Genomic DNA, 13,587 nt, shown 5'->3' on the forward strand with positions numbered 1-13,587 from the left:
GTGTGTGTGTGTGTGTGTGTGTGTGTGTGTGTGTGTGTGTGTGTGTGTGTGTGTGTGTGTGTGTGTGTGTGTGTGTGTGTGTGTGTGTGTGTGTGTGTGTGTGTGTGTGTGTGTGTGTGTGTGTGTGTGTGTGTGTGTGTGTGTGTGTGTGTGTGTGTGTGTGTGTGTGTGTGTGTGTGTGTGTGTGTGTGTGTGTGTGTGTGTGTGTGTGTGTGTGTGTGTGTGTGTGTGTGTGTGTGTGTGTGTGTGTGTGTGTGTGTGTGTGTGTGTGTGTGTGTGTGTGTGTGTGTCTTAACACATCACACAACCAACATCTTTGGGGCCTAGCTCCTACCCATTCAGGACATCTATCCGTAGTAATATGGAACTACACACACCCCAGGTACGTTTAATCCCGTTCGGTCGGTGTAGAGATGTGAAACTTGAAATGTTATGTGCTTCTAGGATACAGGCCATGATGAAAGTATACCACAGTCTTACACCGTTTTTGAACATTTCGGACTATAAGACAAGCTGAACACCTCTGAATTGGGAAACAATTCTGCGTTTCTTAAAGCTGGCAATGTCGGTTTGACGTACTGTCTGGTTTAGCCTCAACACTTCGTGAAGACGTATCAAAAAGGACGAAGATGGGTTTTCTTTTGGAAATGCACGATCCACGGAGCACATGACTACTTGTTGCCGGATCTCCGGCATGGAGTGGACAATTATTTTAGTTACCAGAAAAAGAATGAGTCCGATGATTCATTGATGGCAATAAATCGACCCAGTTCTGTCGTGAGGAGTAACACAGCAACAGGATTTTTTTTTTGAAAGTGTAAGACATAGTTGGAGATAAGGATCATAGTTGTCAACTTAAGGGAGGGACGTAGCGTATATGTAATTATAACACAAATAGATAAAAACTGCAAGTAATACTAGTCTTATTTCTTATATCTTTATATCGTCTTATTTCAAATAGTAATTATCGTGTGAAAGAAACCCCTGTTCTCAGCAAATGTAAAGGATATTGTAAGGATACAATAATCATTTCTTAAATACCATCAGCAAGTGTATTGTTTTAACACCTAGGCTATATTTATAAATTCAATATTTTCCAATAATTTACAAATATTTATTTTAAAAAGGTGATAGTATACATAATGCCAAATTTTATGGCTTTGAAGGAAACAGTGATACGTATACATATGATACTCATTTTCAAGGGACAAGGGAATTCTTGACACAAAATAACTCAAAATATGCCGCGCGGCCCGTTGACAAAGCACGGGTAACGCCAGCACCAATAGGCGTTATTTAACTATCCCATAGCTGTTTTCAATCTCAAAAGTATCATGGGTGTGAGTGAGCGAACACGGAAGTGACACGTTTTCTGTTTATATGCGGTTAAGATGGCGGAGAATAGCCCCATAGCAGTTAAGCGATGCGACTCTGCATGTGTGTCTGCCGTGAGTATGGAGGCTATCTCAGCTCTAACGGAGCTGGAGGATCTGGAGCGGGTCTACCAGCAGCTCTGCACCGAGGAGGTGAGACTACACACAGCTGGCAAGTTGTAGAATGGATTTAAAGACTGCCATAGCCTGTTGTTAGCATGTAGCTAAACCAAAACACCCTTCAGTTTCTTTAAACTGGGGGGGTAGTTGCTTGCCCCTAATATCAGTGTTGGTGTATGTCAACACCTACACCTAGGTATATGGCTGGACGGTTCACTTTCATTCAATACCCATATCACTCACCTTCGGTCAATCCAGAATTACTTTCTGTGAAAGCCCCATAAACTTGACACATCACATCTGCAGACATGGGGCGAATTTGAGGTGTGAAACCGTTTTTCTTTGCTGCACTCACAACATTTTGTTTTGCTTGTTGAAATAATAGCCACTAGGTTCTTTCATAGTGTGCTTTCATAGATGGAGCTCTAGAGACTCCATCAGAAAAGTCTGGTGTCTGCAAAGGAGTGCCTGTCCTCATACGCGTTAATCTGACTGATTTTCTTTGCATGGGTCTATAACTCTCCTCAACCCCTTCGGAGTTGCTGCATGTTGTTTCATGTGACATAAGATGTTGTATCAAAGTGTACTTGTAAACTGCCCAAATGGGCAAAATGTCTTGTGGAACAATCCATCAAACTTGGCTTTCGTTAGTCTATAGGACAGTTGTAAATAATCCTGCTTTAATAGGTCATGGCTTAGTCTACCAGCAAGTCATCTACACCACACCACCGCTTGGGTGCACCGGGAACCAATTTCTACATTATGGTGTTGTGGGACAGCTAAACTGTCTAGATATAGCACTGAATATACTGCTCCGTATGGAGCTATGTTTTGCAGTCTTTTCACTTGTTCAAAGTAGAAGATGACTTGCGTTTATCAGTGAGGTCGCTCACGGACAGCTATATGGTCTTTCCCATTAAGGGTGACTTCAAAAGGTTGGTGTGCCAGGATTGTTTGAGCTATGCTCATTATCCTGGGGTCAACATAAGCCAGTGACCTGAAGGTGAAAATACTTGGTAACAACTTGTGCTGCCTTGGGGTTCTTCTGAATCTTGTTTCTGATGCAGTAATCTTTTCATGTGACAATACCAATGCATTATGGGCCGAAATGGCTCCTGAATGTTAAAATGAATGATAATGAAAACATTTTAAAGAAATAATGTTGGCAAATAATCTCTCAAACATAAGCTTTTTCTGAAATTCTGAAACCTCACCATATAAACCTCACAAAAAGCCCCACACACTTTATCCCTAGGTTTTAATAAATAGTGGGTGTTAACAGTTATTCTGAATGACATTTTAGCGCTTCTGTGCTCAGTAGCTCTTTACATTTCAGTTACTGTGAATAAAGTGAATGACTGAACGGGAGTAAAGTCATATCATTTATAATTTAAATGACACCAACTTGCCATGCCATTGACACATAGACAAGATGGCGACTTAATGGTGCAAAAAATAGCATTTTCTCAATTCCAACTAAACCTCTAACTGGACATTTAAATGGAGATAAAACTTTTATGATGATTCCTTATATGGTCACCCTGTAACAGGGAATGGGGCATTACACTATTATTGTCTCATTATCCTGTTTCATGCTATAGTGGTGTCATTGTGTATTTCTTCATGTACCACAGAAAGAGGTGGAGACCGAGCTGGAGAAGCTGGTTGGGCAGCAGGGGAACATTGACATCAAGATGCTTGCTCTTCAAAGAATGGGGTCAGTGTGTGATGTGTGTGCATTTCAGAGGCAAAAACAAATGTCACTGTGACCCAGTAGTTACACCAAGACTATTTGAAATGTATGTGCATTTGTATTTACATCACAAGTAACACGTTAATGCATAGTCATTGCAACGTGAGTAGTCTCAATAGAAATGATTAGAACATGATGGAGAAAAAAAAGTAAAAAATATTGTATACAAATAAATGTTGACACATTAGACAGAGAAAAATATGTGCACCCTTCCTTTTAATATATCCTGAAAACATTTCTCAGTGATTTTATTCATTTCATATCATTAGAGATTTGAGAGGAGTAAGTTAGATTAGATTAAAATGTATTGTCATTGAACAAGTACAAGTGCATTACAACGAAATGCAGTTAGCATCTAACCAGAAGTGCAAATAGAAGAGGGCAGAAAATGTACAAGTATTAAGTATGGTGTGTGTTACGTGGGGTAAATAGTTGTGCAGGTACAAATGCATTCTAAATATGCAGTCGCAGCCAATTGAAGGAGTAAGGTGGCATGTGCAACCAGGATGCAGGGATAGCAGCAGTGAGGTTCCTGAGGTAGACACCTGTAACAACTGAAAACCACCTCATCAGACTCTGCTAGGCAGTGTCAGAGTCCAGTAGTACAAATGGAGTAGTGCAACAAGGTCCCTGAGAGGCGGGGGTATGGTTAGTGCTGGGTCACAGAGTTCAGCAGGGTTACAGTAGATCGGGAAGAAACTGTTCCTGAACCTGCTGGTGCGAGAATGAAGAGACCTTTACTGCCTGCCTGATGGTAGGAGGGCAAACAGTTTGTGTCATGAATGTGGAGGGTCCCTGATGATGCTGCATGCCCTGCGCTGACACCGCTTGTGCTGGAGGTCTACAATGGCTGGGGACTGGGCACCAGTGATATGCTAGGTAGTTTTTCCCATCCATTTCAGGGCCTTCCGGTCGCTGCTAAATCACACTGTAGCGCAGTTAGTCATCAATTGTGCAGCGGTAAAAGTTTACAAGGATCTTGGAGGACAGATAGGCCTTCTTCAGCCTCCTGAAAAAATACAGGCTCTGCTTCACCCTTTATAAACAGAGCTGAGGTGTTTAGGGTCCATGAGAGGTCCCGGAAGACGTGGACACCCAGGAATTTGAAACTGGACACATGCTCCACCTCGGTGCCATTCATGAGAAATGGGGTGTGACTGCAGCCTTTACACTTCCTGTAATCCTCAATGAGCTCCTTGGTTGGAACTGTGTACAGGAACACAGTCATGGGTGAAGAGGGGGTACAGGAGGGGGATCAGCACACAGCCTTGTGGAACACCAGTGTTCAGGATCAGGGTGGAGGAGGTGAAGTTGTCTATTCTGACAGACTGGAGTCTGTTTAGGAAGTCCCAAGTCCAGTTGCAGAGAGAGGGGCTGATCTCCAGGTCATGGAGTTTGTTGACCAGCCTAGAGGAGATGACCGTGTTGAATGCAGAGCTAAAGTCTATGAATGGCATTCTGACAAAGGTGTTAGTTTTGTCCAAGTTACCCACTGAGAGAAAAACACTGTCTAATCAAATATCTGCACTTCTATCGCATTGTTCCCCAGGCCAAACCTGCAGCTGATAGGAGGAGATGCCAGTCAGCTGTCTGGGATGATCACCTTCACCTGCAGCCTGGCAGAGAATGTCAGTAGCAAAGTCCGCCAGCTAGACCTGGCAAAGGTACGGTCTCAACGCATCTACTGTTAAACCTACAGCCACTTGAGAAACATGTACTGTGAAGGAACTGAGAAATGTAAATTCTGTCTTTATTTACATATTGTATAATTATTTCCCTCATTGTCCTTTCCTAGCCTTTACTCTGTGTCTGGTCATGTTATTTTGTCAGAATGTTTATGTTACAAATGTTTATCTCTAGTCTGACTACAGAACCTAGTGTCATGCCTATGCTGAATCCATGAGTAGATCACTCTTTTTTACAATATGGTGTCAGGAGGCATAGATTGGAATATGTCCCTAGATGATGGGGGGTCTATTCTGCAGGACTAGTCTTGGTATCTTTATGTTAGTAAACCAACCCCCACAACTTAATTTGGGGATATAAACCAGAGCAGGGTTTGGGGAAGCTCTCTTGCATTTCCTGAACTCTGCAAGCTTCTCTGCTCCTGCAAACGCCTCATATCTCTGGAGTACTTTAATCTTTGATATGAGTGCTGTAATTGTAATACTCTCTTTATATATTAAATGTATTTGTTACATTAATTCATTGACTATTTGGAATTAATCTAAAATGGGTCAAAATCCAGTTCCTTCAACTGCCAGTTCCACGTTACAATGTAGCGTAGGAGAGGGTGGAGGATGATCCTGTCTGTTCCAGCCCAGGACCACATTGGTTTGCTGAATGCTACTGGCTCCAGTCTTTCTTAATAATGAATGTGTTTACAGACCCGACTTTATAAGGTTATCCAGCGGGCTGATGACATCCTGGACCTGAAGTTCTGCACCGACGGTGTTCAGACGGCGTTGCGCAACGAGGACTATGAACAGGCTGCCGCTCACATCCACCGCTACCTGTCTCTCGACCAATCAGTCATTGAGCTTAGCCGACAGGGAGAAGAGAGTAAGGCTGCCACGAGGTTCCAACCCACCTCATAACACTCAGTTCCTCACCTTATGACACCATGAGTTGCCGTAACACTCTATAAACAGATCCCCATGAGTTGACTCCTCCAGACACTAATGTGATGTTGCTTTTTGCTCAGGCAGCGCTGTGGATGCTAGCCTGGCCATGCTTCAAGAGTCGGAGCAGCGATTGAAGGTGCTGGTTGCTGAGCGATTGGATGAGGCTGTGTCTAAAGGTGATCTGGCACAGGTGGAAAGATTCTTTAAAATCTTTCCATTACTCGGTCTTCATGAGCAAGGTCTAGCTCGCTTTGGACACTACCTCTGCAGCCAGGTAAGTGGGCTTTCCTGACAATACCATTCCCCGGCGCATATACTCTTGTTCATTTGTTTACCGTCACAGTGGCCTTCTCCCCTTTCAGCTGGCCTCTAAAGCAGAGGAGAACCTGCTCCTGGCTGTGGGAGGTGATCTGGGAGAAAGGAGAGCTGCTCTGGTCTTTGCTGACACCCTTACTCTGCTTTTGGAGGGTGAGATACTGATGGTGGTTGTATCCTGAAACACGAGGCTTTGCAAGTATTCCTTTGTAAGGAAAATCAAATTAGTGTTAACTATTTTGCATGTGTTTCAGGGATAGCTCGTGTTGTGGAGACGCACCAGCCTATTGTAGAGACGTACTATGGTCCAGGCTACCTTTACACTCTCATCACTCACCTTCAGAAGGAGTGTGACCGACAAGCCCAGAAAGTTGTTGACAAGTTCATCCAACAGAGGGACTACCGCAACAAGGTTATCCATATACATTGCATAAAATGTGTTCATCTTCCAGAAAAAGACTGTGTCAATACATTTTTATTCATGGAATGTTTGTGTGCAGTTTCAGATCATCCAGAGCAGCATGATGAAGAGCATACCCACTGAAAGGATTGAGCCCCGGTCAGTGTGACAGTTCAGCCTACTGTCGGTCTTCCAAAATCCTGAATGTCATCTTTTCTTGTAAAAGAACATGGATGTGTACAATGTGCGTGTGTGTAGGGAGCTGGATCCTGTACTATTGGAAGTCACTCTGATGAATGCCAGGTCGGAGCTCTACTTGCGGTTCCTACGGCGTCGCATGATGGCAGACTTTGAGGTTGGGGATGCTGTGGCGCTACCTGTCATTGCTCAAGGTAAGGTGACTGCCATTGAATTCTAAAATCACTATTTTTCATGCTTCATAGGAAACATCAGATCTGTTTGGCTGTTTTATCTCTCAATGCCCTAAAAAGGCCTTTGATAGACAAGAATGGTCATATCTTGAGGCTGTTGGAACATAGGAGGCTTGGCTCCATTCAAAGGACCTGAGGGAATTAGGGAGAACCCTTTCATTGGAACAGAATATGGAAAAATATGACTTTGGCATCCTGTAATCTGAGCCATCAATTTATTCATTTCTAGTTTGCAAACATTTTGTATTCAGCAACAAATAATGTTACCATAAAATTAGCTACAACTCCCGACTGTTGTGTGCTCCTTAAATCCGGTAGGAATGTTCCTTCATATGCTCCCGGGGAGTTACAAAATTTAGGTCAAAGAGCTTACTAATGATGGCCCCTAAATCTCCCGGTCAGTCATAGATCACTACCAGCTAGCAGTGTCACAAAAATGAGGTTGGCACTTAGATTTTGGCAGTTACCCAACTGTCTCCCGGTTCACCAGTGGGCAGTTATTTTTAGATAGTGGTGGGAAACAGGTTGTCTGTGTGGTTGGAGTTGGAGGCCAACGTCTTATTTGTTTTCCTTTAGATTACAAAGTTAACAGTGCTTTTATTACATCTTCGTGTGTTTGACTATATTGATTAAAGTGTATTCATAACATAAAAGAAGTGGATTCATGTAAATATGAACAGTGGATTGCTTTAAGAAATTATTTGTACATTTAGTGATATTAGAGTGTGATTTGTGATTGTCTAACACAAAATATGATTTACTGTCAAAGTAAAATAACTGTTGGCACATTTTAAAATGAAATGAAAAATGAATTACTAGAATATGGTCACTGCATAAATAGGGATTTACTTGTGTGGGTATATATATAAAAATGTCAATTACCAAGCCATTTTCGATGACCAAAACCACACAGTGCTATCCATTTGCATTGCCCTCAGCAGAATGGACTTAATGACACTGACATGGATGTGCCAAAACACGCATCCTATTCCCAACAAGACAGGGAATAGTTATACACTTTATAAATACACTTTTTGATAATAAACTTTTTGGCCTAAATGCACAGCCTTCGTTTTAGGACCAAAATAGTCTATTACTGAGTAACTGTCTCCATGGTGATTGGCAGTGACTGGGGAGTTTTCCGATAAAAGGAAACGGGATGCAGATAACCACAGTCAAAAAAGGAAAACATGCTTCAGCCTGCTTTACATCAGACATTGGGAATGGAGCTTACTTCTCAGTAGGACAATAGCCAACAACAAAAGGCTGAATCTACACAGTTATTCCCATGTTATATTTTTGATTAAAACCTGTTTTATAATCTGTCTCAATACATTGCGGCCTAGCCATGATCCCAAACACCTTGACCAGGGCCTGAATAATGTTGGAAAGAATAACTGGTAGATATATCACAATCCTACTGTGTAAAGCTTTTGGAGACTTACTCAAGAAGACTCAATTTAATTGCTGCCTTAAGTGTTCCCAACATATACGAACTTAGAGCAGTATATTTATGTAAGCCAAGTACATTGTTCTTCTTATTTTGTATTTCCAATTTTTTTATTAAAAATTTATTCTGAAATATATTGTTTAGAGTGTTGACAAAAAAACATAAATTTCCATTAACCTTAAGGTATGGTTCTCTATCAGAGCGTTCTCTACTAAAGTCCCTCAGTTGTATAAAAGCTTACCCTGTGAGGTGAGTGGGGCAGAAGCCAGTGAGGTTATCTTTTTGTGACTTGTAAGGAGCTCCTATTAGAGCCTGGCTTTTGACAGGTGATTATAATACACACCCTCTGTGCTCTTAGGTTATTTTGTCAATATTCAGAATTGTCTGGTTTGCCTTTTTTGTTTTATTTTTCTAAATGCACTTTAAATACTCAACATTAATTTTAATATGCTAACATCATATAATACCTCAAGCAACCTCAAGCAACAACAGGTGAATAATTGTGATTGCTCTAAAATAAGATGAGACGCCACAGTTCTTTTTGTTAGTTTTTTTTCTTTCCTACTACAGAGCACAAGCATAATGTGGACAAATTGTTGAAACACTGCATGCTGAGCCAGCTAATGCAGGAGCTCATTGGCTACTACATTCCAATGGAGGAATACTACATGAGAGAAACTGTCAGCAAGGTAGGCCACCACTGCTAACCCCACGTCATTCCTAACCCTGGCCGTTCCTAACCTTGCATCATTCCTAATAATAATATTAATAAGAATAATTATAGTAGTAATAATGCTAATAATATTCCTGTGAAATGAATGATCTTTGCCCCTCATTAGGCCGTGACCATGGATACGTATGAGAAGGGTCAACTGACCTCCAGCATGGTGGATGACTGCTTCTACATTGTGAAGAAGTGCGTCAGTAGAGCCCTGTCCAGCTCCAGCATTGACTGTCTGTGTGCCATGATCAACCACTCGACCTCAGTGCTGGAGTCTGACTTCAGGTAGACAGCAACACACGGACACTCTTTTTAAACACCCATTTCTTACCGTCTCTCCCAGTTTTCCACCCTCCATTATTCTTCCCCCTCTCTACCCCGTCTGTCTTAGGGAGGTTTTGTATAACAAGCTGAGGCAGGGCTTCCCAGCAACCACACTGCAGGACATCCAGCGTGGGGTGAGCAGTGCAGTGAGCCTGATGCAGAGCAGCCTTCAGCAGGGCAAGTTCAACAACCTGGGCATCGACAGTGCAGACGTTGCTAAGGCAGCTTTCCTGGTGAGGGACTTCTGCAGAGGCGCGGCATTGATAGCGTAGAATTTACAGGGCCAACACACACACACACACAAACATGACTGAACCCAAAGTCCATACAGAGGCGACATTCCAGCTGAGACAGACCGACTGACTCTCTAACACCTGTCTTTGCCTCTGGCAGGTGACTCTGAACAATGTGGAGGTGTGTAGTGAGAACCTCACCACACTGAAGAGGAACCTGGAGGTGAGAGTTTGTCTGCTGAATGCTATTTATATATGTACAACGTAGATGATTATACTTTCACCTCTTTCTCAGAGCGATTGCGCCAAGTTGTTCACTCAAGGCGCAGGATCAGGAGAGCAAGCTAAGATTGACAGCTGTCTGTCAGACCTCGTCAACACATCCAGCAAGTTTAAGGATCTGCTTCAGGTTGGAGGACTAATGGGGGTTTTACTTCCTGCCTTCAGGGATCTGCCCTGAAGGCAGAAATTGTGATTAGTTGACTGTGTTGAACTAACATTCTATTGTTGACATTGTGAATGAAATAATAATAATAGTGGTACTAGCAACAGCATTCATTTGGAAGTCACAGTGATGTACATACAACATGTATAGACTGTACTGTAAAACTAGAGGACCTCAACAGTGTTTTTAATCCATACGGAGAAGAGCTGATTGGGTTGTGACCCTCAGGAGGGCCTGATGGAGCTGAACACCACAGCTATAAAGCCTCAAGTTAAACCCTGGATCAGCAGCTTCCTGTCTATCTCACACAACATAGAGGAGGTATGTTGTTTTTCTGCTTGTGGGGATCAGATAAACTTAACCTCCGTAACCTTTCTGCCTGCAGTTAACCTAGTCCTAACACCTAACCTGAAAGGCCTAAACCTAAAAGTATCCCCGATTGTAACCCAATCCCTGATTGTACATTTGACCTTAAACCTGTCATCCAAGCCATAAATGGCCTTCTTCCTATTGGGGTCACTGGTTTGTCAGGATTTACATGTTTTTTGGAGACTTCTGGTCTGCATGTGTATTGTTAGACCTGGATCACACACTCACACGGACAGACGGTAGGACACGCCCCTCCACCCACTATGTGACTGTGTCTCTGTGCAGGAGGAGTTTAATGAATATGAGGCCAACGACCCCTGGGTCCAGCAGCTCATCGTCAACCTGGAGCAACTCATGGCAGAGTTCAAGGTTACAATAGTCCTGCCTCAGGAATACACGTAACATTAGCAGTTTACAATCACTCACTTCTATAATCTGTCTCTCTCTGTGCTTCCCTTGTTTTTTTCAGACGGGCCTGTCACCAGTTATATACGACACACTGACGAGCCTGATGACCAGTTTGGTGTCCATGGAGATGGAGAAGACTGTTCTGAAGTGCAACTTCAGCAGGGTAGGACATGCCCGGCTTGGCCACAGGGTGGCGTCAAACATTCTGCAGGGTAGGACATGCCCGGCTTGGCCACAGGGTGGCGTCACACCTTCTGCAGGGTAGGACATGCCCGGCTTGGCCACAGGGTGGCGTCAAACATTCTGCAGGGTAGGACATGCCCGGCTTGGCCACAGGGTGGCGTCACACCTTCTGCAGGGTAGGACATGCCCGGGCTTGGCCACAGGGTGGCGTCACACCTTCTGCACGCTCATCTGTGACGTAATGGGAAGAGGCCCCTTAATGTTTTATTTTTGATTCCAAAAGGATGGTAGATTACATTTTTCCCCCTTGGCATCTGCCTCTTTTAAGCAGTATGTGTGCTCTAATTTGGTGCTACTACAATTAAGCATTTTCTTTCATGTCACGTATCGCATTTCTATTTTGGGGATGTTCTCAGTTTGATCCTTTGATCCTTTTTATGTTGTCTATGTTTGAATATTTCATGACCTGTCTGGATACCTCCTCCTGTGTCATGCTGTTGATTTGAACTGTGTTGTCTGTCCGTTAGCTGGGAGGGCTGCAGTTCGATAAGGAACTGCGTTCCCTGGTGGCCTACCTCACTACTGTTACCACCTGGACTATTAGAGACAAGTTTTCCCGCCTCACTCAAATGGCCACCATCCTGAACCTGGAGAGGGTAATTTGCAGTGTTCACACACACACACACCCCCACACACACACAGTCAATCACTCACAAACGTTTATATTTCTGCCTAAATGTTTATATTTCAATCTTGTCCTTAACCGTAAGCCTAATCTTTACCCTAACCATAAACTCAGTAACCTAACATTTATGTCTAAAATGTATCCATTCCTGAAACCAGTGTTTATTTCAACAAAAATAGTGACAAAAATATTTGTTAAATCCTTGTTTTTCTGTGTCTGACAAGAAGATGACTAACTAAATAGATCCAGAAAAGACAATACCCAAATATTTTTCCATTTTGTTTAACAAAAAAGAGACTACTCAATTATCTTTGTGACGAAAGTCTTCTAAAACTACCATAATTGAATAGGAGGTTTTCAAAAGCATGAATGGGCATTAGCCCATTTAATGTTGCAATGCTTTTATTGGTGGAAAACAAATGTCATGCCCAGGTCAGTCCAAATATACCTCTCTGACTGTTCTTTAATCTGGATTGACTGGGTTCAGTAGTGCTACTCTTCTGGCACAAATTACAGGTAGAAAAGTAATACGAACATTAAAAGATACCGGAAAGCGCATCAGGTATAGACTGTGGTATGGTGCCTGGAGAAGTATTTATACTAATTTGTGAACAATCTAAAGTTTTTTTTTTTATATTCTGTGCTCCTCATTTCTTACATTTCCATACATGTCAATCAAACTGCTTGAACAATAACACGTGATAACACATGTGTTTCTAGGTAACAGAGATCCTTGATTACTGGGGCCCAAACTCTGGACCGTTAACCTGGCGTCTGACCCCAGCGGAGGTCCGACAGGTTCTGGCGCTCCGCATCGACTTTCGCAGCGAAGACATTAAGAGGCTCCGCCTCTAACCATAGACAGTGCTGGTACACATGTTACCTGGGACTTTGCTTATGCTGAAGAGGATTGTGCAGGTGTATCCCCTGAATGGTATGTCAGGTATCACTGATATGTCCGTATACCTCTGACCATGGCTCGCCTCAGAGTACGAGGAAGAACAGGTTATTAACCAAAGATAAAGGACCAGACTCCCAAAGGGTTCCAGGTAGGACTGAGATTAGGCCAATATGGTCTTTGATCTGTAGTTAATGCCGCTTCCTCCCTTTAGGGCCTCATACAGCCAAGAGTAATTGTGATGGAACTATGGGATTGTCGAACAGTGGGATTATGGATTTTAGACTTTTTGCTTGGATTAATAAATATCATCTGACATTAAATGTAAAATATTAAAGTGATCTCTCATATATATATATATTGTTTTGTCATTAATTGATATTGAAATATCTGCCATTTAACCTTAAATGGAATCCATCATTCCATTTGAATGACCGAAAAGCTGTATTCCTTCTGGCGGACAGCGTAGACCTGTGTTCTGACACTGAAATGACCCAGTAATGAACAAAGAATCCATTCAACTGACAGAACCAGGTCAGACGGTTGATCCAGACTCATCATTCTATGTATATGTATGTGTATGTATATATTCTACAAGTCTAATCAAAAGATTGCAGTGTTGCTTGGAAAATAAATTTCTGTTCACCTGGAACTGAACAATGTTGTTTTGTCTATGTCGACATGGCAAAGTCTTAGGGCTAGATTCAATCCCATCATCAGCTATGCACATTACTTAAAGGCAATTTTTCCTCTTTCATTCATGGTAAACACTGAAGAAGTTGGCTCAGTTGGAAATTACCTTTAAATGTCAGTTGCATTATAACATGGATCCTCCACAGTCTGGATTGAATCTGG

At 42.5% G+C, this 13,587-nt stretch overlaps 1 protein-coding gene across 3 annotated transcripts; it reads left to right on the forward strand.

The window, feature by feature from the left end:
• The first annotated feature begins 1,144 nt into the window (after positions 1 to 1,144).
• Positions 1,145 to 13,389, forward strand: cog4 (component of oligomeric golgi complex 4). Of its 3 annotated transcripts, XM_010880014.4 has the most exons (19): positions 1,153 to 1,526; positions 3,128 to 3,210; positions 4,796 to 4,910; positions 5,634 to 5,808; positions 5,951 to 6,144; positions 6,233 to 6,338; positions 6,440 to 6,597; positions 6,686 to 6,744; positions 6,844 to 6,977; positions 9,037 to 9,155; positions 9,306 to 9,472; positions 9,579 to 9,744; positions 9,905 to 9,967; positions 10,040 to 10,153; positions 10,418 to 10,510; positions 10,844 to 10,927; positions 11,028 to 11,129; positions 11,677 to 11,805; positions 12,555 to 13,389. In XM_010880014.4, the coding sequence occupies exons 1-19, from the start codon at positions 1,392 to 1,394 to the stop codon at positions 12,687 to 12,689; spliced, it is 2,331 nt and encodes a 776-aa protein (XP_010878316.1). In that variant the 5' UTR covers positions 1,153 to 1,391; the 3' UTR covers positions 12,690 to 13,389. The 3 variants fall into 3 exon arrangements, with proteins under 3 accessions (XP_019896105.2, XP_010878316.1, XP_019896111.2); XM_020040546.3 differs by lacking the exon at positions 12,555 to 13,389 and having other exon boundaries at positions 1,145 to 1,526; positions 11,677 to 12,539; XM_020040552.3 differs by lacking the exon at positions 12,555 to 13,389 and having other exon boundaries at positions 1,478 to 1,545; positions 11,677 to 12,539.
• Positions 13,390 to 13,587: the final 198 nt, after the last annotated feature.

This window comes from Esox lucius, chromosome 2, assembly GCF_011004845.1.
Source record: "Esox lucius isolate fEsoLuc1 chromosome 2, fEsoLuc1.pri, whole genome shotgun sequence".
NCBI classification, from domain to species: Eukaryota; Metazoa; Chordata; class Actinopteri; order Esociformes; family Esocidae; genus Esox; species Esox lucius.